The sequence below is a fragment of the Sus scrofa genome, chromosome 4 (assembly GCF_000003025.6).
Source record: "Sus scrofa isolate TJ Tabasco breed Duroc chromosome 4, Sscrofa11.1, whole genome shotgun sequence".
NCBI lineage: Eukaryota > Metazoa > Chordata > Mammalia > Artiodactyla > Suidae > Sus > Sus scrofa.
This window is the reverse complement of record NC_010446.5, coordinates 32,855,703-32,882,410: the sequence shown is the minus strand read 5'-3', so window position 1 is coordinate 32,882,410 and position 26,708 is coordinate 32,855,703. Positions and strand designations below refer to the sequence as shown.

The window sequence follows — 26,708 nt, the reverse complement described above, 5'->3', positions numbered from 1 at the left end:
GAAACCAGTATAAAAACACCTATAGCAGAGTTGTTTGTGATGGCAAGATACTGGAAACCATCTAAATGTCTATCAACAAGAACATGGGTAAATAGAATGTGGTGTGATTATACAAAGAAATACTGCATAGCATTAAAATGGATAATTAGAGCTAGACCTATCAAAACAAATAACTCCCAAACATGTTGACTGCAAAAAAGCAGAAATCAAACACATACTAATAAACAAAGAAAAAACCCGGAGTTCCCATCATGGCTCAGTGGTTAACGAATCCGACTAGGAACAATGAGGTTGCAGTTTCAATCCCTGGCCTCGCTCAGTGGGTTATGGATTTGGCATTGCCGTAAGCTGTGGTGTAGGTCGCAGACGTGGCTCAGATCCCACATTGCTGTGGCTGTGGCGTAGGCTGGCGGCTACAGCACCGATTGGACCCCTAGCCTGGGAACCTCCATATACCCTGGGTGTGGCCCTAGAAAAGACAAAAAGACAAAACAAACAAACAACAACAACAACAACAAAGAAAAAACCAGGACATACTAGATAATGCTTTTTATAAGATTTAACCACATATGAAACAATGCTTGGAGATATGTTCATATACAGCAAAGATACGCATGGGAATGAAACACCAGATGCAGAGCCCTGGTTACCTTGGGGGAGGGAGGGAAAATGAACAGAGAGGCACCGAGGGCTCTTTAGCTGTACAGGTAAAAGTTTATTTCCTAAATGGAATGATAGGTACATAGGTGTGGTTTATGTTAATTTTTTTGCTTTTTGTATGTTTTGATAAATCCATTATACATTTTAATTTTAAAACCTGCTCAGGAGTTCCCGTGGTGGCGCAGTGGTTAACGAATCCGACTAGGAACCATGAGGTTGCGGGTTCGGTCCCTGCCCTTGCTCAGTGGGTTAACGGTCCGGCGTTGCCGTGAGCTGTGGTGTAGGTTGCAGATGCAGCTCGGATCCCGCGTTGCTGTGGCTCTGGTGAAGGCCAGTGGCTACAGCTCCGATTCGACCCCTAGCCTGGGAACCTCCATATGCCGCGGGAACGGCCCAAGAAATAGCAACAACAACAACAAAAAGACAAAAAATAAAAAATAAAAAAAAATAAAACCTGCTCAGAACTAAGAAATAGAAGGTTGTGTTTTTTTTTTTTTTTTCTTTTTAGGGCCACACCCACACCATATGGAGGTTCTCAGGCTGGGAGTCAAATAGGAGCTGTAGTCATTGGACTACAACACAGCCACAGCAACTCAGGATCTGAGCCGCATCTGTGACCTACACCACAGCTCACGGCAATTCCAGATCCTTAACCCACTGTGTGAGGCCAGGGATTGAACATGTGTCCTCATGGTTACCAGTCGGGTTCATTACCCACTGAGGCATGACAGGAATTCCAGAATAGAAGTTTAGAGCTCACACTTTTTTGTTTCCCAGTACATCACACTGTCTGTTGGAGGAAGAAGACAAGGGAAGGCGAATATATTTTTTAAAAAATACTACTCACTCCATCTAGTCTTTGAGCAAACCTTGAGAATGCAATTGTTTAATGACAAAGAGACCTTACTTTGTATACAAGAGGCAATCCTGAGAAACATGGTATTAAATATTAATAGCTTGAATTGTGTTTGTCCACTGCTTTATGTTATTTTTTAGAACTATGCTTCTCCAAAAATTTTCATGACAAAGCCTTAGTAAAAGCAAACAAAAGGATCCCCACATTCATTTCAAGTGAATTTGTTGATGCAGAATCTCAAGGCTATTTCATTCTCCCAAAGAGATCTGTCGAATATGGATAATGAATCCGTCTTCTTCATTTAAAGCAAACTTACACTAAATTCTTCATAAAATTTACCCTTATCTTGCCAAGAGTTCTAACTTCATTGGTATCAATTTAGGAACTAACAGGAACTCCTTCATATCCTCCTTTATTTAAAAATTAATAACCATCCATTGAGTGGTCCTCAGTTGGCACTCTGATAGATGCTGAGAAATAACAGTGGATCAGGCAGCTCTGTCCTAAAGGAGCTTCCAGTTTCCTGGAGGAAGCCAACAAGTAAAGCAGGTAGTTATGGTACAGTGGGGTGTGATGCTGTGACAGGGCACATGGTGGCCCTGCTATGGAGGAACACAAAGGGGGACTCAGCCCTGTCATGTTGGGTCTGGCTAAGCCTCCGAGGGAAGGTGATATTTTAGCTGAATTCTAAAGGATGAGTGAAAACTGGCTTCTAGATTTAAAAAAGCAATTTAATTCTTCCTTTTCAGAGGATTCCATCATCTCACTGTTGAGTTTTTATTGTCAACCAAAGCGGAGGAGAAAAGTGATAAGATATTTTAAGGTATCTCTTACCTGAGGAAAAAAAAACACCTGTGATTCTTCTTTAGATGTGGTTCATCATCCTTTTTACTGTGTTCAAAATGAAATACAATCAAGTAAACTGGATTCTCTTCGTCAAAAGTGTGAATACACTGCAGATCTAAGTAAGATCTGAGTAAGTCAGGGGCAGATGTACCTGCAGTGAGAATATGATTGCCCCGATTTTACTTCATCTTTTAAAAATCCCTCTTGGCCTAGTTACCCAGGAGAAGAAATATAAGCTCAGCTTCTCTGCACACAAAGGATCACAGCACAGACCAGGAAGTGCAGGGCAGGGAAGGTACCACTGCGGCGTCTTTCAGCCACGCTGAGTCCCTTTAATTCCCGCGAATCCTGCATTCACCAGTGTGATGGGATAATTTGCCTTGGAGTTATTCTGAGATTGAATATCCAGTCTGATTCTGTGGGGTTTGCTGAAGGACCTGATTTCCAGGAGTTGTGGAAGCAGATGTCTCTCAGGAAATTATGCTTGAATCAAAACCAACTCCCAGAGACTCAATCCCATTAGTTAGAAAAAGACTCACTTAACTCAGACAACAGGATATAAAATGAAGATCTAAATGTTTATTAATTACAATAAAGATCTAAATGCTTATGAATTACAATAGATTGTAAAATCACAGAGTTGGCTATTTTTAAACAAATGTATATATTGGAAAAAAAACTTTAAACAGGAAAGTGATTTTTAAAAATTCAAGTAAGAAAAGCAAAGATGACATTTTAAACTATCATCAATGAATTTTCACACAGATTTTCCATCACAATAATATTCATTTATATCTTCAATCTTACACTGCAACAAAGTCACAGTGAGAAAGACAGCTATTCCTTCTGAAAGGAAATCAAAGAAGCCTAGAGCGATTATTTTTTCAAAAGGATCTTGGTGAGTTGAAATAAGGCCTGCTTCTCCATGGGCTGACAACGTTTAACTGGGATGGGAACAGCAGCATCCTTTTCTCTGATTTTACCTTTGAACAGAATAAAAGGAACTCAGTGTAACATTCTCCCTCACAAAGAGATGCAGAACCCAAGCCTAACCCCCAAGAAATGCTATAATCAAAGTAAACACTAATCTTGCTCTTAAAAATGCTGGTAATAGCATGTTATAGCATCCGATAGAATTCCTTCCTCTTGCTAATCTTCCTCTGAGTTTTTCACACGCACTTTCTGGCTTGGAAGAATAATTCCAATAGTCAGGAAATGAAAACAAAGCTGGAACTTTTGGCTGTATAGCATTATTAAAGACTTAACAACATTCAATAATGAAATAAAACAAAGCCAGAAGCACACAGGGCCCCATTATGCAAGTCTGGGGTTATGTAGGAAAGCATGGGTTACCATAATGCGAAAACCTGAAATGCTTAACTGGGTTTGTATAAAATGTGTCCTTTGCCAGACAGTGTCCCTAATTAACAAACATCTCTCCCTGTCCATCATGTCAATCTCTTCCATAGTCTTCTGCTAACTGCTATGTGGTGAAACATCTGAAAATGTATCATACATTAAAAAGAAAAAAAAAAGAAGGGTAAGTGAAATTGCAAATCTGGCAAAACGTGTAGATTTCATGAAGACAGTGGAAATGACATTATAAAAATGTTTACATCACAGCAAAGCCATAGTCACAGTCCTCGGCAGAGCAGGATCAGAAAACAAATTGGGGAAGAAAAGAAAAAGAAAATCGACAAGGATGATGGTAACAGGCGCTTCAAAAAGAAAGATTTGAATTTCAGAAACTGAGAATCAATGAAGCACTCAAATATTTGTAAATGACCATATCCATAAAATTATTATAAAATTAAGTGTGAAATAAGTATATTTTTTGATGAAGTATTATCAAATAATTTTCTTGAAAGCAATATTTGATTCATTTCTTATTCATTCTAAGTTCCAGAAGATAGTTACTTTTACAATACAAAGATTCATTTTTTTTAAAGTCCTGAGTAAACAATTTATAAATTTTGACTATGAACCTGTACTTTCTGTTTGAAGCAGTGCCAACTTCCCTCAATAACAGGTCCCTCCGTGTTACCAGCCTCTTGCACACATTTGATTCTCCAAGCCTCTGAGGAGTGCTTCCTAACATCTCAGAGAATAAATCTCTAGCCAGGCCAAGGCCTTCTTCAGCCTGGCAGGCTCACCCAAGGGTTCTACGTCAAGAGCCCTTTTACCAGTCTTCTCTTTGGCTAAACTATCCTTGAGTCTTCCGTTACTTTGAAGTTTTTGACCTTGACCTTGAACTCTTCAAATGCTTCCAAAGCAAGAGATATGCTAATTTCACATGCTGTGTTACAGAAAAACTCTCTGTCCACTGTTCCTTACTGCCAGCCCCCGGCTCAGTGGTGGGCCTGTTTGCTGGTCCCAGCTGTAGAGTCGTCTTCTGTCCCTCTGGATTTCAGTGTGACGACTTCTCCCTTATAGGGTTCACGCTCCACGGGGGTAGGTGCGCATGTCTGAAACAGAACATTTCATTTTTCTCTTGTGGTTTATTGACTTCTCAAAGTCAAAGCTAAGTTCCGCTCCCTTAATGAACTGTGAGACCAGAAATGAACCTTGTGAATTTATCATGTGCCTCCCACCCGTTGTCCTTTCACAGAAATTCCTGGCAAGGGCAACCTGCCTGGTCCCACACTTCCGCTTGGTGGTGGGCGGGTTGGGGGTGGGGGAGGAGGTGTTCAATTTGCATCAAAGGCCCAGGGAACACTTTCTAACAATCATTCTTTCCATGGCAATATTCACAAGGACCTCTGCCATGTCCTCACACACTCCGTTCTAAAACTGCCTTACAGTCTTTTTAAACATTCTACCTTTTCTTGTAGTTTCCACCCTAGATGTCTGTATTCCCAGAGTGCTTGGTTGTTTCTCTCCTAATACTTTCAGCATTTTGCTTCAGATTCTAGCAGTCTGTATGTGGGTTTTCTCATTTTCCGACTGTCTCTGCATGGTCTTCCAGGGCATCTCCCATCTGGAACTACATCTCTTCAGTGACCAACTGTGTATCAAAACCCTTAGCTGGATTCAGCCAGAGTTAATTCAGTGCTTGAGCAGAGTTTTGAAATCAGGTCTTTATAAATAAAGGGAGTCACACAAAGTAACTAAATCTTACTGTTTGTCGGCCCTCCCGCCGCTGCCTTAGCTCCGGATTTTTAAATTTCATCTCCTGCGTGTCTGCTGGTTCCTCCCTGCCAGCTTCCCAGACGCAGGTCTCCCTCCAGGGCGCAGAGACCACCAGGCATGGCTGTCTGGCGCAGAAAGCCACCGCGCCAGCTTCAGAGGTGGGAGCCACTGACCTCAGGGCCTCGGCGCCTACTGTGAATGGCGCCCCGATGGAGCCTAGCGAGTCCACAGGCCACGGTGGAGCATCAGGCCACCCGGCCCGGGGCGGCCCCTCCAGGGCGTCGCGATCCCGGTGGGAGAAGAGCGGTCCATAAGCCAGGCGGAAACTGCAGATATGCACCCGGACGGCCCGCAAGGAGGAATGAGCAAAGGGCCCCGTGGCTCTGACCAAAGGGGTAGAGCCTTCTGTGGCGCTGAGGCCTCCCCTTTCCGGGGCTGGATCTGGCATCCGTGGGGGCCCGCGCTCCTCTAGGGAACCGAGACCCCAGCCCCGCCCACGGAAGTCACAGCCACCGCTCGGAGGGAGGAAGAGCCCAGTGCCTGGAAGTTCCAGGTGATGCTGGAGAAGGTGAGGCTGAGTTGCCAGGAAATCTCAGAAGCTGTGGAGGTGGTGAACATGGTCTTAGACCACCTGCTGCGGAGGCTGCAGGGCCAGGACCCTGAGTTGCTCAGATTTGTTCTTTTGTGGTATGTGACACTGTTCTAATTAAAACGCTGTTTTGTAAATTGACAGAACATTGTAAACTAACTATTCGTTAATTACAGGAAATAAAAAAAAAACCATACTGTTTGTCAACGTGGACACAAATTCACTGACAAGTCAAGAGTTAGCAAACCCCAGTGACTAAGGGTGTAGGCTCTGGAATCAGCTTGCCTGGGCACCTAACTTAACGCTGTACACCAGGGATCATAACAGCACCTAATGTATAGGGTGGTTGTAAGGATTATATGTTGAGAGGATTAAAGCCATGTAAAGTGTTTAAAATAATGCCTAGCATATAATAAATTCTTAACAAATAAATGTGTGTGTGTACATTTGTGTATCTTTGTCTTATTTTGACCACCAAACTAACATATTGTGGTGACCAACAGTGTGGGCTTTAGAGAAAGGTAGGTCTAAGTTTGAATTCTAGCTTTTGCCATTTACTGGCTGTAGGAAACTGCTAAATTAAAAAGCCCCTCTGAGTCTACTCACTCATCTACGAGAGGGAGGAAATAAATCCACCTCCCAGGTACATGACATTCCCCAGACACAAAGCATTTCCTTCATTCATTCAGTAGATATTTATTAAGCCCATGCAAGCCCTAGATATTTTGCCAGGCTCAGAGGATAAAGCCAAGAAGAAGACGAGATCATTCTGACAGCCGAGGAATATGAAGCGCAGCGTCGGGGGCACATGGATGGCTCTGTGAGGGGGAGAGACCCCTGCCCCCTGTGCATAGGTTCAAGCCTCTGTCCACTTTCTGTGTCTGGCTCCATGCTTTGCTGGATTGCTGTTCTGGCTCACTATCAACTCAGCTCTTTCCTTCACCCTGGATTCTGTCATCACTTTGAAAACGGACACAGGGAAATGAAGCATCGGCCCCTCATGGCTGCCACCCCTGGACACCGTGGTCACCTGGAGTCAGTCCACACCTGAAACTGTAAACTCACTTGGTGCCCCACTCTCTGCCCACATCCTCCCTTTGGGGGCTTTAGTCCCCATGTTTTTTCTTCTCCCGGTTTACTTTCCAAGCTCAACTCTATGCATGTACTTAAACTGAGGGTGACTGTATATTTTATCACCCAAACTGGGACACTTCTGAGAATGTAAAGGGTAGTGAACATAATTAGCAGGCATAATCCAGGACTGTCCAAGCCAACTGGGATTTATTTCCACCTTCCTTTAACCGCTCTCTTGCTGGCGGTCTAAAGACTGTTGCTTTTCTCTTTTTTCCTTTCAGTATTTGTGCTCGGCAAAGCCCATAGCCTATCTCAGTTCAATCACAAGTCTTTTCTGCAGCCCCTGGAGAAGGTGACATCAGTGCACTGATATTTGTGTCACCTGCCTTTGTGCTGTGTGTCCCTCATCAGCTCCACCTCCTCTCCCCATTTCCTCAACAGTTCCTTTGAAACTTTACTGTCTGAGGTTTGCAGCTGTACTTTTTGGTCTTGCCTAGACTCCTTCTTGGGAAGTAATGACCAACACCAGTGCTGTCAACCCCGGGCCCCACCCTCCTCATTCAGGGGTGGGCTTGTTCCACAAACAGCTGGTCTCGGAGGACCCCTTCCTTGAACCCAACTGCAGGCTCAGGGGGGACTCAGACCAGGTGAATTAGCATCCTTCCTGGCATCTTTCTGCCAGTCCCATGCCTTTGCCCATCCTGGTGTGTCCACCCTCCTTTTTACCTAAATATCTCCACTGATCTTCAACAACTCAGCCCAGGCAACCATCAGTCCTGGAAACTTTGGCGCTCCAGCCACATCTACTATCTCTCTGTCATTATCATTTTCTGAAATTACCTATTTCCTTGTCTGTCTCCTGGGACAGACATACTGCTCTGTTTCTCCATAACAAGTACTCCATAAATAGCTCACAAATTCACAATGATGGTGGAAGAGATCCCCGCCTGAGCTTCTTTCCTCCTTGTGTGGGCTGCCCTGGCCGAGCTGACTCAGTTTCCCTCATCTCCTTTGTGTGGATCACTGATGATCTGCTCCCCAGACAGCATTTTTGGCCAGTGGCCTTCTATGGCTGGCTTCCCTAGTTGTGTAAGAACCCCTTCCAGCTGCTTGGTCACTGCACTAGTGATGCCACAAGGCTCCTCTTAACCTGGCTGATCACTCTGGTCACCTTGACCAGCAAACGTCTCTCACTTGCCTGGAATCTAACTCGCATACAGCCTCCCTCCTTATCTGCTGCCCAGGCTTGGGGCAGGCCGGGACTGGTTTCCCGCCAGAATGGCTGTGGCTGTGAACCACTCCTGTCCACTTGGCCACCTCAGACACAGACTGATCCTCTGTGGGGAGGCTTTTGCTGTCCCACACTTCACAGCCTTCCCCTTTATAGACAAGTTGACAGGAATCAAAGACAATTGAAGTTCTGGTCTCAAGCGTTTCAGTACTTTCAACCGTTTAATCTTTTCGTAAACTTAGAGGTGGTTACATAAGCTATTTTTAATGCTAGATCCAGGTCTTGATCGTCTTTGTACTGTCTGTGGTCCCTGGCATGGCCTCTATGTATATTTTAGAACCTCAATAGATGTACACTGTGATGAAATGGAAAGGTGATGGCCCTCCTTCTGTGGAATGTTAAGCCATCCCTGTGTTATTCAGAAGTTCAGGTGAACATTTGTTTTCTTACCCTACAACTCTCAGGAAAAGTGGTCATGTGGCTCCTCTCTAGTGACAAGGGAAAGTCTCCATCTCAAGTGCAAAGTGCCCAGCCCTGAAGAGGGCGCCAGCACGTGGGGCCACCAGTGTGAAATGCTCAGAGGTTATCCTTGTGGTTGAGTCCAAAACAAAGTGGGTTTCCTTCCCTCATATCCAGATGAACACAGTGATGACAGGGACTCCATCCTGTCTCCCAGGTAAGTGCACACCTACTCCTTAGAGGATGTTAATGCAGCATAAAGCTCACAGAAAGACCAGGATGAGGCATCAGAGGGTTCTGCGTCGAACAAAGCAAGCAGGTCTCCTTTCTTCTCCGTGATCCTCCAAGCTCCTGGTCTGCTTTCTCAGGTCCTTTCATGGCTCCTTACTCTCCTCTCCTCAACCCCTGAAGGTGTCATTCCCAGAGCTTTTTTTTTTTTTTGGTGGGAGGGGCTGCATCCACGGCATATGGAGGTTCCCAGGCTAGGGGTCCAATCGGAGCTGTAGTTGCCGGCCTACACCACAGCCACAGCAATACCAGATCTAAGCTGCATCTGCAACCTATACCACAGCTCACAACAATGCTGGATCCTTAACCCACTGAGCAAGGCCAAGGATCCAACCTGCATCCTCATGGATCCTAGTCGGGTTCGTTAACTGCTGAGCCATGAAGGGAACTCCCAGAGCTCTTTCTTAAGCCCCCTTTCTTCTTGGTCCACAGTCTCTCTGGTGGCCTCAGATTCATGGTTTTAAATCTACATGCTATGGCTCCTAAATTTTATGTCCAGTCCCAGTCTCTACAGTCTTTTATCCCAGTGGCTAATGACCTCCTCTCAAGGAGGTATAATAAGCATCTCAAGCAGAATGAGCACATAGCACCAGAAACTTTAGTTGAGACAGAAGCAGGATTTGAGCTCTTGAGACAGGGACTGCTGTCTTAGTCATGCCTGTAACCCCTGCACCTGGAATCGGCATAGGCCTTGGTGCTTAGCAAACATTTGTTAAATGAAAGATTTATTGACTGTAGGACTTTTTTCAACCTTTTAATATGATATTGGGCAAGAGAATCACCTAAGGGTAACATTATCTGAAATCAGTTGAGAGTTTTCTTAGGGAGCACCACAGAACATTTGTATCCTGAGTGCACACCTTTGGAAGACAGATCTGGGTGGTGGCATCTTTTTCCCCAGGACAGGCTGGTCAAAATTACATGATCCCACCATCAGTTCTTTCCATCTTAATGGGTTCATGATCAAATAGAATGGCTTGAGGGTAAAACAATATACTAGAGGTACCCTAGGTAACAATACGAGAGGTTACCCTAGTAATAAAGGAAAAATGGATGGCACCTCACCCAGCAGCATGCTGGTAGTTGATTTTGGTAGATGAGAGTTCAATTTGAGTTCATAGTATTTAATGACAACTGTCACTGTGATGAGTTAGTAGAAAGACAAAAATGAGAATTATATTCCAATATGCAGTGCTATGAATAAATACTAATTGCATAATTAATATTATACCTGCATAACTGCAGAAATGCTTTTTTTAGTTAGCTGATCAGGGAATGAGAAAACTTAAAGTTGATAGAAAATTTAATTGGATTGTCTGCAGAGAAGGATGCTAGATTTTCTGAGACCATAGAGAAGAATCCTGGACCCCAAGGAGTTACTGATATAATGCTTTCCATGGAGGCTAAGACACTAAAAGAGCAATAAAGACAACAAAACTTCTAAATACCAAACAGTCCAAATGAACAGTGACTCCCTGAAAATGAAATCCCTGGCTGATGAGTTTACAAGTAGGTACTCAGAACCTGCTGACCTGAGAGGTTTTTGTTTTGTTTTGTTTTGTTGTCTTTTTGTCATTTCACTCTTTTCCTTATCTGAAAAATAAGTGTGTTGGGCTTGATGAATAAAGTGTGTTCTAAGAGTTTGCAAATACTTTCACCTGAAGTCTCAAGCCCCTATGTTCTTAGGATTTTAAGGATATAGTGTCTTTTTTTTTTTTTTTTTTTTTTTTTTTTGTCTTTTTGCCATTTCTTGGGCCGCTCCCGCGGCATATGGAGGTTCCCAGGCTAGGGGTCTAATCGGAGCCGTAGCCACCAGCCTACGCCAGAGCCACAGCAATGTGGGATTCGAGCCGCATCTGCAACCTACACCACAGCTCACGGCAATGCTGGATCCTCAACCCACTGAGCAAGGCCAGGGATCGAACCTGTGACTGAACTGAGAGTTTCTTAGAAGTTCTCACGGGACAGAGTCTTCCAGAGAACTGTGAATCATTAGATCCAAATGAGGTGATCTATAGAAATGAAAATTTGCATTCTGGTAATGTTTTACAACCCACCAAATGTTTGCACTTAATCCTCAAAATACCTGTGAGCTACCCCTCAAGGACAATGTGAGCATACATTTGATCATCAATAAATATTTACTGAATGAACATTAAAAGTTAGATAAAACATGAACAGAGAGTATTTAAAAGTCCCTGTATGCAGTGATGTGCTAGTAAATGTTAACAACCACACTTCCCTTTTTCTCATCGCCCTAAATAGCACGTGCCTATTGCTGTTGTGTAAATGCTCCCACCATAGCTGATTTCAAGCTACCAAACTGACATCATGAATGAGGTGCTGGGAAGAGATACACACAAGTGTCTCTTACGAACTAGAAGGAGCTGGCTCCAAAATATTTATCACCTTTTATAATTATTAGCAATCAGTCTGAGGAAATCTGAGTTATACGACAGTTGATGATATGTCAAATTGTTTTCACTACATTACCACAGTGAGAAAGATATTGATAAACTGTTATTTCAGAAACAGAGAACACCCATTTCAAGGACTAGATCAGCCAACCATTCAATTTTATCTTCTTTAAAAGTCAAATTATGCTTAGAGTTGCAAACAAACAATCCAGTTTAAAAGCTTTGGCAGCAACAGAGGCAACCTATTGCCTTGGGAATGGGTAAGTATTGGAGACATGTTTCTACAATCTTTTCTTAGCCTCTCTGCTTCTATTTTCTATGCTGAAAACTCCATTTGTCTTGCTTTACCTCTATCTACCCTATATTCCTGCTTGAAAAACAGTTACAGTGCTGGTAAATAACTTAAGCTTAAGAACAAAGACCAAAAGGCATAAGTTATTCATGTGGTCAGCTGGATGAAGACATAATGAATGCGTTGGTCTAGGCATGCTGGACCTGAGCAGATAGGCACACGTTTGCACAGCATGATATGTCCTGTTAAAATAAGAGGAAGAGGAGACTCAAGGCCCCAGGGGTTTATGAGGGTCATTAGCATAATATGCATCAACAAGGAAAACAAGGTGCAAACCTAGGCACACCATCTGCGGAAGCACAATGGTGATTCTCTAGATGCTATGCATAGATAGCTGATGCCAGGCTTCCTCAATGCTAAACCAAACCTCTGCAGACACCAAGGGATGATGCAATTTTTTTTTCCTCTTTTATTTTTCTTTCTGGCATCCCCCAACACTCTTCTTTAAGTGACTTTTTACAATGAACTTAAATATGTATTTTATTATGTTATATTTATCAAATAAAATTTGATTTAAAATAATTTCCCTTAAGGAGCCACTATTTAAATATTAAAAATAAAGCAACAACTCTCCAAAGCTGTCAAATTGCATTAAAATATCATTTTTTTCCTTTGAAATTCCTCCCGCTATCTGATAACAGTGATAGTGGAATGGCATGATGCTAAGTTTTATTAAATAATAAAATCATGAAGAAGAATCAAGCTCTCAGAAAACCTTGCTGTTTGGGAAGAGGCAAGGGACAATGTTCTGCAAAAACTTATTTAATTTCCATTCTATGACCTCTGAAATTATAGCCTTTGCTCCTTCCATTTGTAACTTGTTTATTTATCAAATGCCTACAATATAGCAAGTACTGATCATAAAAAAATAAGTTCCCCAAAGAGCTAACCTTCTAGCCAGGGGACCAGCCGAGTTCTGGAGCTGACAAACACTGGTATATCTCTATAATCTGTGCTTCGGGAATCCAGAATGGTAAGTGATTAATTTTCTTGGGAAGGATAACAAGTGAGCAAGAGAAATGGTGTGGGCCATTCCTGCTTGCTTTCAAACACTTAGCCTCCTTCATAAAGAAATCTGAACAGTTCAGATGAAAACCAAAGGAAGAGCTCTAATAACCTCATGTGAATTTAAAATTTGGGATTGCTAACAACTCTTTCTTCTATAAAATTATCTTCAACTAATGGGGAGAAAAAAGGTCTGAAACATCTCCACACAACCCTCGAATCTCATTTTACCCATTTTATTCGATACTCTTTCCACATCAACACTTTTTAAAGTAATGCATTCCCCATGATTTGAATTTCCCAGTCACTTTCTTCTTTCCTTGTTCTACTGAGGTCCCATGGTACAGTGGGAATCAGAAAGGCCTTGTCACAAACCCTGGCTCTTATGTTTACTTACTGCTTAGCCCAGGGAAAGTTACTTTACCTTGCTTGGAGTCAGTTTTCTATTCTGTAAAATGAGGATAACATCCCCCACATGACTTGTTGTGCAGATTAAATAAAATAATAAATATAAATATACCTAGTCCAGTGCCTGGTAGATAGAAAATGCTCAGAACAACATGTTACAATAACAACTATTATTATTGTAATTGTAAAAACAATAATGCGCTAGAATATCTAAAAAGTTGGCATTAGAAGAAATTACTGCGAAACTAACTCACAAAACTGATAGTGAATTCTTAAAAAATAAGGTTGACATTAATTTTGCCAACAAGACACCAAACAACAACTTGAAAAGAGAACTTATAAAGCCAGTCATTTGGTGATTTCAGCTGCCTCAAACTTCCCTACAAGAGGAAGACTTTGGCCAAGTCAGTTGTTTAAGTACAGTCTATCAGGTTCCCAGTTAGTCTAGTGCCCCTGCTGGTGAGAAACTGGTACTGACAGCCAGGAGAGCCCTGCCTTAGATCCGCTTCAAGTGTCACATAATTAATCACCCAGTTCTGTTGGTTCCACCTCCTTGTGATTTTCTAAGTGTCCATCTTTCTGTTCATTCCTTCAATTAGTCCTGCAAGTGTCATGAATGAACTAGCTGCCATCAATGCCTCCAATTTATTTTCTTCCCAAACCTAGAACAGAATAATTTATCTCCCATTGACTCACTTAACTCAGTCTTTATGGTTCACAATATATGGTTTAATGCTTAAGTTTATAGTTTTTGGAGTAAAATAATCAGAGTTTATGTTTTGTTCCTACCATATACTAGCTATGTGACATGACCAGGTTTCTTAATTCCTGAAGCTTCAGTTTCCTAATATTTAAAGTGGGAAAACAATAATCCCTTCCTCACAGGGTTGTTACAGCGACAGGTCCCTAGCATTGTGCCTTGCTTTCAGTAAGCACTCAGTAAAAGTTAGTACTGCTCTTATTTATCATGTAAATGTTTAGAAACACATGATAATCTTACACTCACTACCTGTCACCTGTCAGTGTCAACATTTACAAATTAACCCCTAGCAAAATGAATTACAACCTAAAATATTTTGAATGAAATATAAGTAATGAGGAATTGCAGCATCCTGAGAATTTAAAGCATTACAGAGAACCCATTTGCTTAAAACTTTAGGAAGTGGCTAAAAAAAAAAGGGAGTTCCCGTCGCGGCTCAGTGGTTAACGAATCCAGCTAGGAACCATGATGTTGCGGTTCGATCCCTGGCCTCGCTCAGTGGGTTAAGGATCCAACGTTGCCGTGAGCTGTGGTGTAGGTTGCAGATGTAGCTCAGATCCTGTGCTGCTGTGGCTCTGGTGTAGGCCAGCAGCTATAGCTCCAATTAGACCCCTAGCCTGTGAATCTCCATATGCCACGGCAGCGGCCCAAGAAATGGCAAAAAGACAAAAAAAAAAAAAAAAAAGGATGACTTATGTAACGGACTCTGAGCATGCACAAGTAAAAATTTTCATAAAACATTAGAGGAGAAATCAAAGAGACTACAAGACCCAAATGAGTCAGAAAATAGCCAGAGAATTTTGGAAAAAGAGAAGTATATGTTAAAATGGAAAGAATACACAAAAGCCTTAGAACTAATCCAAGGGTTACAAACTCTAATGTCTACACGGCCAGTCTGGGAACATGGATGAGTGAAGCCTACAAGTGAAAATCAGAAAGGCAGCCTCTGTAGAGCTCTGGCACTGGCTTATTGTTCCCATGTGGGATTGAGGGTACAGTTGCCTCCCCTCATTCCCAAATCCAGCAATTTAGATGGTTTTAATCTGAAAATTTCTGATCTATTAGTGTATTTAGTGACGTGAATTTTAAAAACTGTTTAAAACACTGTGTGAGCCAAACAAACTTGTGAAAGTCCAAAATATATTAAAAGAATAAATATCTATCTCTCTTATAACAACATTTATTACGAAGACTCGGAGGCCTTTCTTATAAATTCGCTCATCAAAGGGGGAAGGCAAAACATTTATGACCACCTAGTCTGTGCCTTACATTTTAAAATTTCACTTGGTTAAAAAAAAATTTCACTTGAGTAATACAGTCTGTTAGGGAGGAAGCACTGTTGTCATTTTCCAGATGAGAAAGCAGCCCAAAGATGACAGAGAAACATGTTCTTGACCACAGAGCTAGGAAATGGGAGGTCAAGGTAGAATTCACATTTACCTGGGCACCAAACTCCCTTATTGCTCTGGTGGTCGTTAGAATAGGCCTTGCAAACCTTCAACTAGAGGGAGCATGATTTTTCATGGGGCAGTTGCTGTCCGAACTCCATCCCTTTGCTTGCATGATGGCCTCGCCTCCTACTGCTGCTCCCAGCCAATGACAGCATGCCATTGTCATTGCTGGACAGGCTGGCGAGGAGGAGGCTTGGCTCAAGGGCTGCCCATAGGCCTTGCTCAAACCTTCTTAGTCTGTAGGGTAGTGTAGGAGGCTTCCACCCCCCTTTTATTTTCTCCTCCGCCTCACTAGGGCCAGGCTCAAACTGCAGTCTGAGGGCTGTCCCAGCTCTTCCCAGGCTCCTGCCCATTTTCTCTCCTGGGTATTTCTCCTAAGAAAAAGTCACACCTTTATCCACCTGGATGGCTGCTTCTCAGAGGACCAGACTAACCCAACTTCCAAAAGGCCCACAGGAGCCCTGAACTTGCCTAGGGAAAACCCCAACTTGGTACATTAAGAAACCCCGAATAGACACCAATCTGCAAGGGAAAATGCACCTATCCAATTATTATTTTTTCTTTGAAAACTATTTGTCTGTAACCTCTTCTGACACACCAGGATTATGTTAACCAACTGTATGTGACAACACCACCACCACCATCCAGGAGCAGGTGACAGTCTAGCCTGTGGGAACAGCCCACTTAGCTCCCACTCACCTCATCCCGCTGCTTGATCCGTTTGTAAATATAGTCAGCAAATGGTTTACGGGGAATAAACTTCCCGTGTCCTGCTGTGACAGTGAAGACTCCAGCTTCATATACCACTCTGCCTCTTGAAATAGTCACCAGGGGCACCCCGTGGCAAACCATGCCCTCGAAGATGTTGAAGTTAACAGCCTGATGATGAGTTTTTGCTGAAATTGTCCTGTTTGTACAAACAAAGTTGCTCCAGATCATCACCAGCTCTTGTGACAAATACAGCATATTAAAAGAATGACTTAGGAGAAAATACAGCAGCTCTATTAAGCCATAACTTCATTGCTGGCACAAGTGACTTTAAGAATAGAACACAGCATTAACATTTCATTACAAAGTAATTACATTTTCTGAGAGAAAAACCCAATAGATCACTCTTTACAGTGATTAATGAGGATGAAGTGGGTGGAAGGTGGGTACTATCTATCGTGTTTACATTTTTGAAAAGTTTTACATATATGTTTAAAGAATAAAGTATTAATTATAACATTCCAAACACAGATGAGTCTGATGAACACACTGACCCAAAACCCCACTCTACAGAATTTTAGCTTTTTTTTTCCTTTTTAGGGCCACACCTGCAGCATATGGCAGTTCCCGGGCTAGGGGTCCTGCCACAGCCACAGCAACACAAGATCTGAGCCACGTCTTCGACCTATGCTGCAGCTTCCTGCAATGCCAGATCCTTAACCCACTGAGCAAGACCAGGGATTGAACTCGCATCCTCATGGATACTAGTTGGGTTTTAACCCCCTGAGCCACAATGGGAACTCCCCAGAATTTTAACTTTTTGCAGACACAGCTGAGGCTTCCAATACTTTGCCTCAGATTAAATTCCCATCCCTCCCTTTCTAGAGGCAATCCTTAAATGGTAGTTATCAAATTGAATCTGGTAGGTATCAAGGAAAATTACGTCTTGAATTTCTTTTCCTTGTCTGCGGCAAAACTGGAAATTTGAGGATAATAAAAACAACGAAGTATGTCAGAATATATTCTCAGCATATCGTCCTGTATTTGCATATTCATCAGCACTCTCAGTATTTTAGTACTTTTCAATCTTACACAACACGATTGACAACTTCCAGGCTCAGTATTGGAAATGCTGGGCATCTCCTTTCCCTAAATCTCATTAAATGGAACAGAAAAAAAAAATCTGGCAGCAGTGGATCATACCAGCATAACCTGAAGTTTCTACAAGCACTTGCTCTCAGGAATGGATTGAAGAAAACTACTTTGCTAAAAATCCCAAGGCTGCCTCAAAGGAAAAGCAAAAGCAGCCAAAAGCTCCCCCTCCTCACCCTAACCTGGAAGGGCATTGCTGGGAGACTCAAGCCACCTCCAGTGGAAATGAATAGACAACGCTGGCTGGCCTTGTACTGGGTTCCAGAATCCTGCGCCCAACTACCTACCACCCAACTACCATTTCCACTCTTAACATGTGCAAATGGAACTCTTGATTTTCCATCACAACTACAACCCACACACTCAAGTTTGCTCCTTCCTTAAATTTCTCATCTTAGTAAATGACACCCCAGCCACCCTCCTCATTTCTCAAACTATCATCAAGCCTGTTGGTTCTACTTCCAAAAAATATATCCCAAAGCTGCCCACTTCTCTCCCCTCCATTGCTCCCACTGAGTCCATGCCACCATCACCTCTTACCTGGACAACCCCACCTCCTCTTACTGGCCTCTCCACTTCCATTCTGACTCTCCCACACTCCTCACCACTCCTCACAAAGCCACCCAAATGATCATTTAAAAATGCAAATCAGGGGTTCCTGTCTGGTGCAGCAGAGACTAATCTGACTAGGAACCATAAGGTTTTGGGTTCAATCCCTGGCCTTGCTCAGTGGGTTAAGGATCTGTTGTTGCCATGAGCTGTGGTGTAGGTCAGCAGCTGTAGCTCTGATTTCACCCCTAGGCTGGAAACCTCCATATGCCGTGGGTGTGGCCCTAAAAAAAGAAAAGAAAATCAGGAGTTCCTGTGGTGGTGCAGTGGTTAACGAATCCGACTAGGAACCATGAGGTTGCGGGTTCGGTCCCTGCCCTTGCTCAGTGGGTTAACGATCCGGCGTTGCCGTGAGCTGTGGTATAGGCTGCAGACGCAGCTCGGATCCCGTGTTGCTGTGGCTCTGGCGTAGGCCAGCAGCTACAGCTCCGATTTGACCCCTAGCCTGGGAACCTCCATATGCCACGAGAGCGGCCCAAGAAATAGCAAAAAGACAAAAAACAAAAAACAAAAAAAAGAAAGAAAATCAGATCAGGTCACTTTTCTGCTTGAAACACTCAATGGCTCCAGTCTGTTCTCCAAGAGCCAAATAACTGTATAAAAGGACAGATGATAATATCAACAGGAAAAAGATTCTGCTTCCAATAAGAAATTTCAGCATGGGAAAGAAAAAGAGGAGCTTCTTATATGTCATACTTTATGGTGTTCTATTTTATCTTTATAACACCTCTTCAAAGTAGAGAGTATTTTCCACACTTGACAGGTAAATAAATTGAGGCTTAGAGAGGTTAAATAGCTTGTCAAAGGGCTATGATTACTTTGATGAAACTGGAATCTTTTTATATTTCTTAAATTAGTGTGCAATAAAATTTACCTTTTCAGTGTTATTCTATGAATTTTGACATATGGATAGATTTGTTACCCTCACATTTACAGTATAAAACATTTCCATCACCCCTAAAATCACACTATCTCTGTGTAGTCATACTGTACTACCTCCTTGAAAATCCTTGATCTGTTCTCTGTCACTATATAGCTGCCTCTGCTCAAGAATGACATATAAATGGAACCACAGAGTATGTAACGTTTAGAAGCTGATTTAATTCATTTGACATAACTATTTTGAGATTTATCCAAGTTGTGTGTATCAATAATTCATTCCTTTTAAATTGCTGAATAGTATTCCACTGGATGGATGCACCACAGAGTGTTTATCCATTGACCTACTGAAGGACACTTGGGTGGTTTCCAGTTTGGGATGATTATGAACAGAGATGTTATAAACATTCATGTACATGCTTGGTGTGGATGCTTCTCCAGTGTAAATACCCACAAGAGGCACTGCTGGGTCATATGGCCAGTGTATGCTACAATAAAAAGAGCTTTCAGCATCCTTAGCAACCAACTAGCTGATATAGAGAAACGTTTAAAAGGTCATTAATGGATAGGAGGTAAGTACAGATACAATAACAATAATTTCAAACACTAAAAGGAGGGAAGGGCTCTGATCAAATAGTAAATAATGTCACTGAAGTAGGAAATGAATAAAACTGTTAAAGGGTTACTAGGTATAGAATGAGTTATAACAAGTTATGAGTTGGTGATGAAAGATACAAACTTAAAGAAAATAAATCTAGGGAACAATATAGAGGAGATTTAGGCCCTCAGGCTAAAGTGACTTTTTATGACCATCACCATAATCTGGGCTACTGCTTTCCTGCTTAGCACTGTCACACTGATGGCAGAAACTCTTGGGCTTATATTATAGAATGTTACATAAACATGTCTGGACTGATGCATTTGTATGGCTGCTACATAGAAAAAGTAAAATACATAATAATTCATACTGCAATGGTTATTTATATACATGAATGGGAGGCAAAGAAGGGAAAACCCTAATCATGAAACTCTATTTTTCCAGGTTGGAAGTTATGAGTTAAAGATGCTGTTAGGAAAATAATCTAACTGAAGAATAAGTTCTCTAAGCAAAAACTGCCATGATAACTAAACTTCTGAAAAACTGAAGCATAACAACGTTCCAATGATTACTCAGTCTATGAAAGACTAGAATTAAGAATATACTCGGGAAGCAAAGAAAATGATAATTATATAATATTAACTGGGAAAAAAGTTACCAAAAGCTTGGGGAAATGCACATGCATGTGAACAAATACAAAAGAAAATACACAAGGTAAAGTGCTTGTGTGGGCTCCGAAAAAAAACAAATATGCAAAAAAATATGAAAGCAAAAGGTCTATGACCGTAAAACATCAAATCAGATTTCTCTATCACAGTCAAAATAAAGGTCATTTTTTTTAGTACTTTCTCAGCCTTGCGATTAGCAAGAGAAAGGAGATAATTAGGCAATATCTAAATGACTCTCTGTAATAGGCATTATGTAAATGAGGTCAAATTAACACAAAATGTAAATTCTCTGCGTTATCACCAGCAGCAAAAAAAATGTGCTTCCACTTTCACATTTGAAGGTGTCTGATGAGGTGTCATTCCTCACCCAACTTTTTCCTTCCAGCCAGAGCTGCAAGTCTGGTTCCTGAGGAGTTTTCACACATCTGAGTCTCCTCTTGCCCTGGATGCCCTTCCCGCAACCCTTCCCACTGCTGCCCCCTCCCTGCCCTGTGACTCTGCTCAAAAATTCTGGTCCCATGTCAATACATTTCAATAAAGCTGGAAAGGGAAAGAAAAGAAAGGAAAGGAAAAGGAATCCTGGTCGCTGGAAACTGACTGACTCTGATGACTCAGGGCAAAACCCTGTCTTTTCCTCTGTGGTTCAGCACTATCTCAATCAATTGTAATGATCTCTTGATAAGTCCCTCTTTTCCTGCTTGGTGCACACTCTAAGACAGGGACCATGTCGTTTTATCCCCAGTACACGGTTTGTGCTTAATAAATATTTATGAAATGAACACAAAAGCATCACACACTTTTCCTCCCTTTGGTTGCATTTCCTGCCTTCAACATCCCCTGGGACACGACCGTGTTTCGGAAATAGAATAGTGCATTAAATGGGATGTAAACATCCAATCCTGTTGGGTACTTAACATTTCTGGCAAGCTGCACAAGGTCATTAGTAATAAACAGATAAGTAAAGGAATACTGTTATAATTATCATTCTTAGTTGTATCATATCCAGTTATATGAAAATTTGTTTATTGATAGCTAACAATAATTAGCCATACCAATATTATCAATATGATTAAGTCCACAGCTAAGTATTATTACCCCACATCCTGGATGGTAGTGCTGAAATACAGCTGTGTCAGAGCTAGTTCAATGTGTACACAGTTTGATGTAGAATGAATCTCTGAGAGGTTGAAATCACTTCCACTTTTAAGGGTACTATTTATATCTGTAACCCCCTCATAAGATTTTTAAATTTGTTTTGATATTTGTTTTAAACAAAAAAATAGACTGTAATAACACCACAAGGTTTACAAAATGATTACAAAAATGTATTTAATATTTTTGGGATGTGCCCACAGCATGCAGAAGTTCTGGGCCAGGGATCAAACACCCGAGCTGCAGCAGTGGCAATCTCTTCTGGCCCTCCTGGAGATTCTCAGAGCCACATACTTCTTTTAACACATTCCTCTTAACCTGCTGAGCCACCAGGGAATTACTACAAAATGTATTTAAAATCTATTCATTAGTAGATTACTAGATTCATTACTGGTGCAGTGTGGGAGATATGGTCCACTAATGGAATGAACACAAGTTCAAAGTCACCTAAGGATGTAAGGATGCTGTTGTTCCTCTGAATATGCTTCCTCCAAGGCAGAGAGGCCTTCTGCTCCCAGGCAGAAGCCAGGATCATGCCTTCCCAGGCTCCTTTGCAGCTGGGGCTCAATCATGTGACCTGGCCTCCTCAAAATGGTACCCTAGCAACCAGACTCTGCATGGCAACCTGGTGACTTAGCAGGCAGGTGCCACAGAATCCATGCTGGTGAAGGTAGAGATGGATAAATCCTGTTTCTGAGGCCCAGCTGCGACAGGTTTAGCACTAGTGCCAAGTCCTGTCTCAGTGAAGCAGTCCCTGGTGACCGTGCCCTTGGGCAGCACAGGGGCCCTCTGTTGTCCTGTGGGAGGCCTGGGACATTGGTCCTGACTCCCTTGCCTCTCAGTTTCACCTTCTGGCCCTCCTGGAGACTCTCTGAGCCACCTAGTTCTTTTAACACCTTCCTCTTTTGTTTAACTACCTAGAGTAGATTCCTCTTGGTTGTAGCTAAGAACTCTGACCCATCTTTTTCTCTCAAACATCTTAGAAGAAAGCAAGGGCACACATGCCTGGGCTCTAGCTAAAAGAGATTCAGCCAGTAGCTAAGCATGTCATCATCATAAGGTTCAGCCATACTGTGAAATAAATTGGAGCTGGTGACATGGAACTTTGCAGGGTATTTCAGCCACACACTTGATCCCACTCTGAGAAATTCAATGTAGCAAGCACTATACATCCACCCTTGGCATTCGCTCTCCCTTCTTCTGGTTTTGGCAACCCTTCCTCCGCCAATTTTTCCTTAAGAAACATCTCTCCCCCATTGGAGATAATCTGGCAAGGTGGTTAGGCATGGTGCCCTATTCTTCCCTAGCCAAGAGATGGGAAACTGCAATGTTTTTCAGGAATCTGAATCTTTGGCAGAATGACAAAAACAAATTTAAAGTGGCTGAAGGGGGCATCCCTGAACACAGACCAATGCCCATTGCCAGCTATCCAGGGCTGCCTTGGGCTCTGCTTTTGCAAAGCCTGGAGCACTGACTATTCCTTTGGTCTGTAAGATCCCCAGAGTCTTCCCAGAGAGTGTGTTTTTGCTAATCTGAGTGTAAGTTAGTTGCTATGGTTTGTGGCCAGTGACCCTGACTGATAAAGACCTTGTCCTTTGGACAGTAATTCCTCTCATGAAGAGCCCATGGATGTCTCTGAGGCACAGTTTAAAAGGTCTGTGACTCAAAAAGAAACTAGAAGCTATTTTCCACCAACTCTGTCTGGAAAACAGGTGTGAATATGGGGCAATGTTCTGATTCCATGCCTAAGGAAAACCAAAGAGCTGTGAGATTCATCATTAAATATTTTTCAAATTTAACAATAATGCAAGGCAGCTCAGGAGAGTAGCATTTATGAGAAATACTTCTAATTACTGCTTGGATGGCTAGGCTGTTGGCCTGTGCCAGTGGTGAAGGAAGGAAGGATAGCAATGATTAAAGCCTTCCCATCCGGTAAGTGAGGCTGGGGTTCCTGGGCCACTGACTCTTCATTAGCAGATTCACAGGGAGGGTGTCCTCTATGGTCCCTCTGCCCCCGGGGGAAAAGCTGCTCTTTGTCAAACTGGCTTTGAGCCTGTATCAAAAAGGCACATCTCTCTGCAGAGGGGTGTCAAGGTTGTCTTACTGAATCCCAATTACACACATCTCCAAGGCTCAAGCTGTCAGGGAAAGCAGAAGCCCTGAAGATAGCATTAAGCTATTTTTCAACTTAGTCAATAACTTTGATACCACTCACATCACAGCTGCAGAAAAACATTCTGTCCCTTTGCAAATAGCTTTCTATCAAAGAGCCGTGTGCTCCTATAGATGAGAAAATCACTGAAGCAAAGCCTGCGGGAGACAGCAACACTGCCCTGCGTATTCAGAGAGAACACTGTGGAAAGGAAGTGAATTTCTTAGAACAATGTGGGTCTTTCTGGCCCCAGAGGAATGACTCGTTTAGGTATTTTGTTATTATTTTCTTCAACTCAGCCATTTTGTCCATGGCTTAGATGGATTCTTATCAGGTTGCTATGAGAATCAAAAAAAAAAAAAAAGTTTAAAAAAATCACATTAGGTCTATTAGTGGCTTCTTTAAAAATATACCTCATCTCTCTACACTGTGTTATATGACACCTGTATATTCAACATGAAGGAATAGTTACCACTTAAATCATCCCAACAACACTATGAGGCAGGTACTATTATTACTCCCATGCGATAGAGAAGGATGACGAGACACAAAAAGGTGAATAGCTCCTCCCATGTAATACAGCTAGTACATTTATGTAGCTCAGCTGAGAGGTAACACAATGTTGCCCCTTGAAAACTCTATGACAAATTATTTGAAAAGCATGCAATCAATAAAAACATTCCATATCCACCAGAAAACAAATGGGAAACAGCTCACTTCTCAGATCCTGATGTTTCATAGCCTGGTTTCTGTTTAGCAGCAAGGGATTTAGGATGCTATTAAAAGTTCCTTAAACTGAAATTGGTCATTCTCCATATTATCAGGATGGAAGATATTTTTTTGACGTGTGTTCCGACTGTCTATTTCAAACTACTTCTTCTGTCAATGTCTTGGACGTGACAAGTTATATAAATAGGGAGCAAAGCAACCACAGCTCTGGAAATGCTAAATGGTGCTACTTCAGGTCCGTTGTCATTATTAAGCAAAGTTGCTGCTCACTGCACCCATCAATCTTCCACCCTCGATGTAGACTTCTGCACTGCCTCCCACAGAAGAGAAAATGGGAATTGCTTCAGCCATGTTATTAAATCCAAATTGGACAATAACTTGGAACTTTATTGGTGCTCCATGGATGACAAAATATTTAATGCAGATTCATAAAAATGCTGCCCAAACACTGACTTAAAGAAATAAAGTGACCAGGTAAGCCTGATATTTTGTCCTTGCAGTTAAGTTGCATAGGTCATGGATGGTGGTGTAGACCATGGTCAGATAAATCAGATTAGAAAGTTGACCTTGGAAGTAGGTACCACATTTTTCACCCTCTGTGCCTCACACAGCAGTGGACAAATAGGAGGTGTATATGTATGTATGTATATGTATACACACACACACACACACACACATAATTATATACACACATATATGTTTATTTGAAAATAAGTTAGCAAATTCTGACATTACTACTTAACATAAATATTTCATGTTCTATACACTAGCTTTCAGAAAGTGGGGAACTAAAAACAATTTACAGTCTTGAAGGAATAGGAGCTGAATATGAATCAGTAAAAGCTAGCACGATACTAGGATGCATGTCCTTTGAATATTACACAGATAAGTGCTCATGGGTGAGGTATGATTATTAGCTTTTAGAAGGTGAATCTGTTGACCTAACATATTCGTAAGCGTTAGAAATAACTTTCTGGGGTAGGGAATGGACTTGGTCTGGTAAGCACATTGTTACCCTTCCTGGGAAGCTGCCTTGCCCTTGGCAAGATGACATTGTTTGACAGACTATCTACGGGCACAACTTGGGCAGAAAAAGACATAGGTTTTCTGCACAGGAATACACTGGCTAAAATTCCCACTATATCATCCCTGCAAATACAGAGTAGCCCAGGTACTTAAGACTATGTTCAGCTTTAATACCATATTTTAGGAAGAAAAAAGACTTTCTGGAATATAAAGGGAAGACAGTACGGTCCTCAACTCAAGAGATGGAAAAGAGAATGTTGGGTAACAGAAATGTCTGGGGGACTTCTAAACTCCTTTTTTGAAAGGAAAAAGATGACCTATTTTCCCCTCTATCCCTGCCGAGGGAATAAAAAGAGGTAGTAAGCAGAGGTGCTGGCAGATGAAATGTAGTCTGACACTGGAAAATAACTTCTTGACAGTCGGGAGTGAGGTGTGCTAGTGAAGAAGAAGAGCAAAGTCTGAGGCCAGGGAAGAGATTCGTGGGTGCAGGTTGCCAAAGAACTGTGTGAAATATACAAAGACGAGCTGCAGCATCCCATCACAGGTCAGAGAGGATTTACAGCTCGGCCATCCTAAGTATGGAGCCCTGGCCTCCAGCACTCCTGAGAAAGGGATGAGACAAACAGAACATCACATGATTCTATTTCCAAATTATTTCAATTAGGGGCCCTCAGAAACTCCAAAATTGTCATCTCACTGTAATAACCATATCAAATACCTATGACTTACTCTGTCATAGGCATTGAAAGCACTATCTCATTTAATCCTTGCAGTAAGCCTACGATATCGATATATTATCATTATCCCTCTTTTATGGATGAGAAGAATGAGGTTGAAAGAAGTTAAATTCTCCAGGACACAACTAGCATGTGGCAAGGCCAGATCTTGAACTTAAGTCTGTGAAATCAAAAGGCTTCCCTTTAATGAGGGAAAGCAGCTCATTTTAATGGCAGTGTGGGTTCCATATGCTCTTTCAGAAGAAGCCTGAGATGACTGGTCCATAACTATGCAAAGTGCACAGTACCCAGTGCTATCCTTATATACTTCTGCCTTGGCTACCAAGTTTTCCCTCATACTGACTGCTCAAATACCATCCGTCAGTTTTGAACTGATGCAGCCACTTAAGATCCAAGGACCTCAATGGAATTTTCTAGACTTGAATGGTATTCAGCTGTGAAAAACAAAGAGGTAACCTTTTCTAATCACTTTGGATTCAGTCTAAAAGCCATGCTATGGAACAATACTGACCAAGAGCTGCTGAGGTACCAGAGGTGTCCTGGTATGAAACGGAGACCCAGGTGTCAACAGGAGCCACTAACCTTGGATGTTCAAGGAGAGGAGCCTGTAATCTTCAAAACCCTAAATCAGGGCTTGGGAAACTATAGCTTGCATGTCAAATCAGGCCCACAACCTGTTTTTGTAAATAAAGTTTTACTGGCACACAGTCACGTTGATTCATTTAAGTTTTATCTATGGCTGCTTTTGTATTAGAATGGCAGAGCTGAAAAGT

General features: G+C 42.1%; 1 protein-coding gene across 3 annotated transcripts in view; it reads right to left on the bottom strand.

Annotated features, from left to right (window-relative positions):
* DPYS (dihydropyrimidinase) overlaps nucleotides 2,922–26,708 on the bottom strand; it is an 88,338-nt gene continuing 64,551 nt past the window's right edge. Inside the window, exons 8-10 of one of the 3 annotated variants that reach the window (XM_001925251.5) lie at nucleotides 16,225–16,432; nucleotides 4,697–4,827; nucleotides 2,927–3,345 (exon numbers count right to left, since the gene is read on the bottom strand). In XM_001925251.5, coding sequence (XP_001925286.2) covers nucleotides 4,711–4,827; nucleotides 16,225–16,432 — 325 coding nt within the window. In that variant the 3' untranslated portion in view covers nucleotides 2,927–3,345; nucleotides 4,697–4,710. Of the gene's footprint in view, nucleotides 3,346–4,014; nucleotides 4,828–16,224; nucleotides 16,433–26,708 lie in introns of those variants that run through there. The other 2 variants (XM_013996559.2, XM_021089028.1) reach the window with 2 other exon arrangements.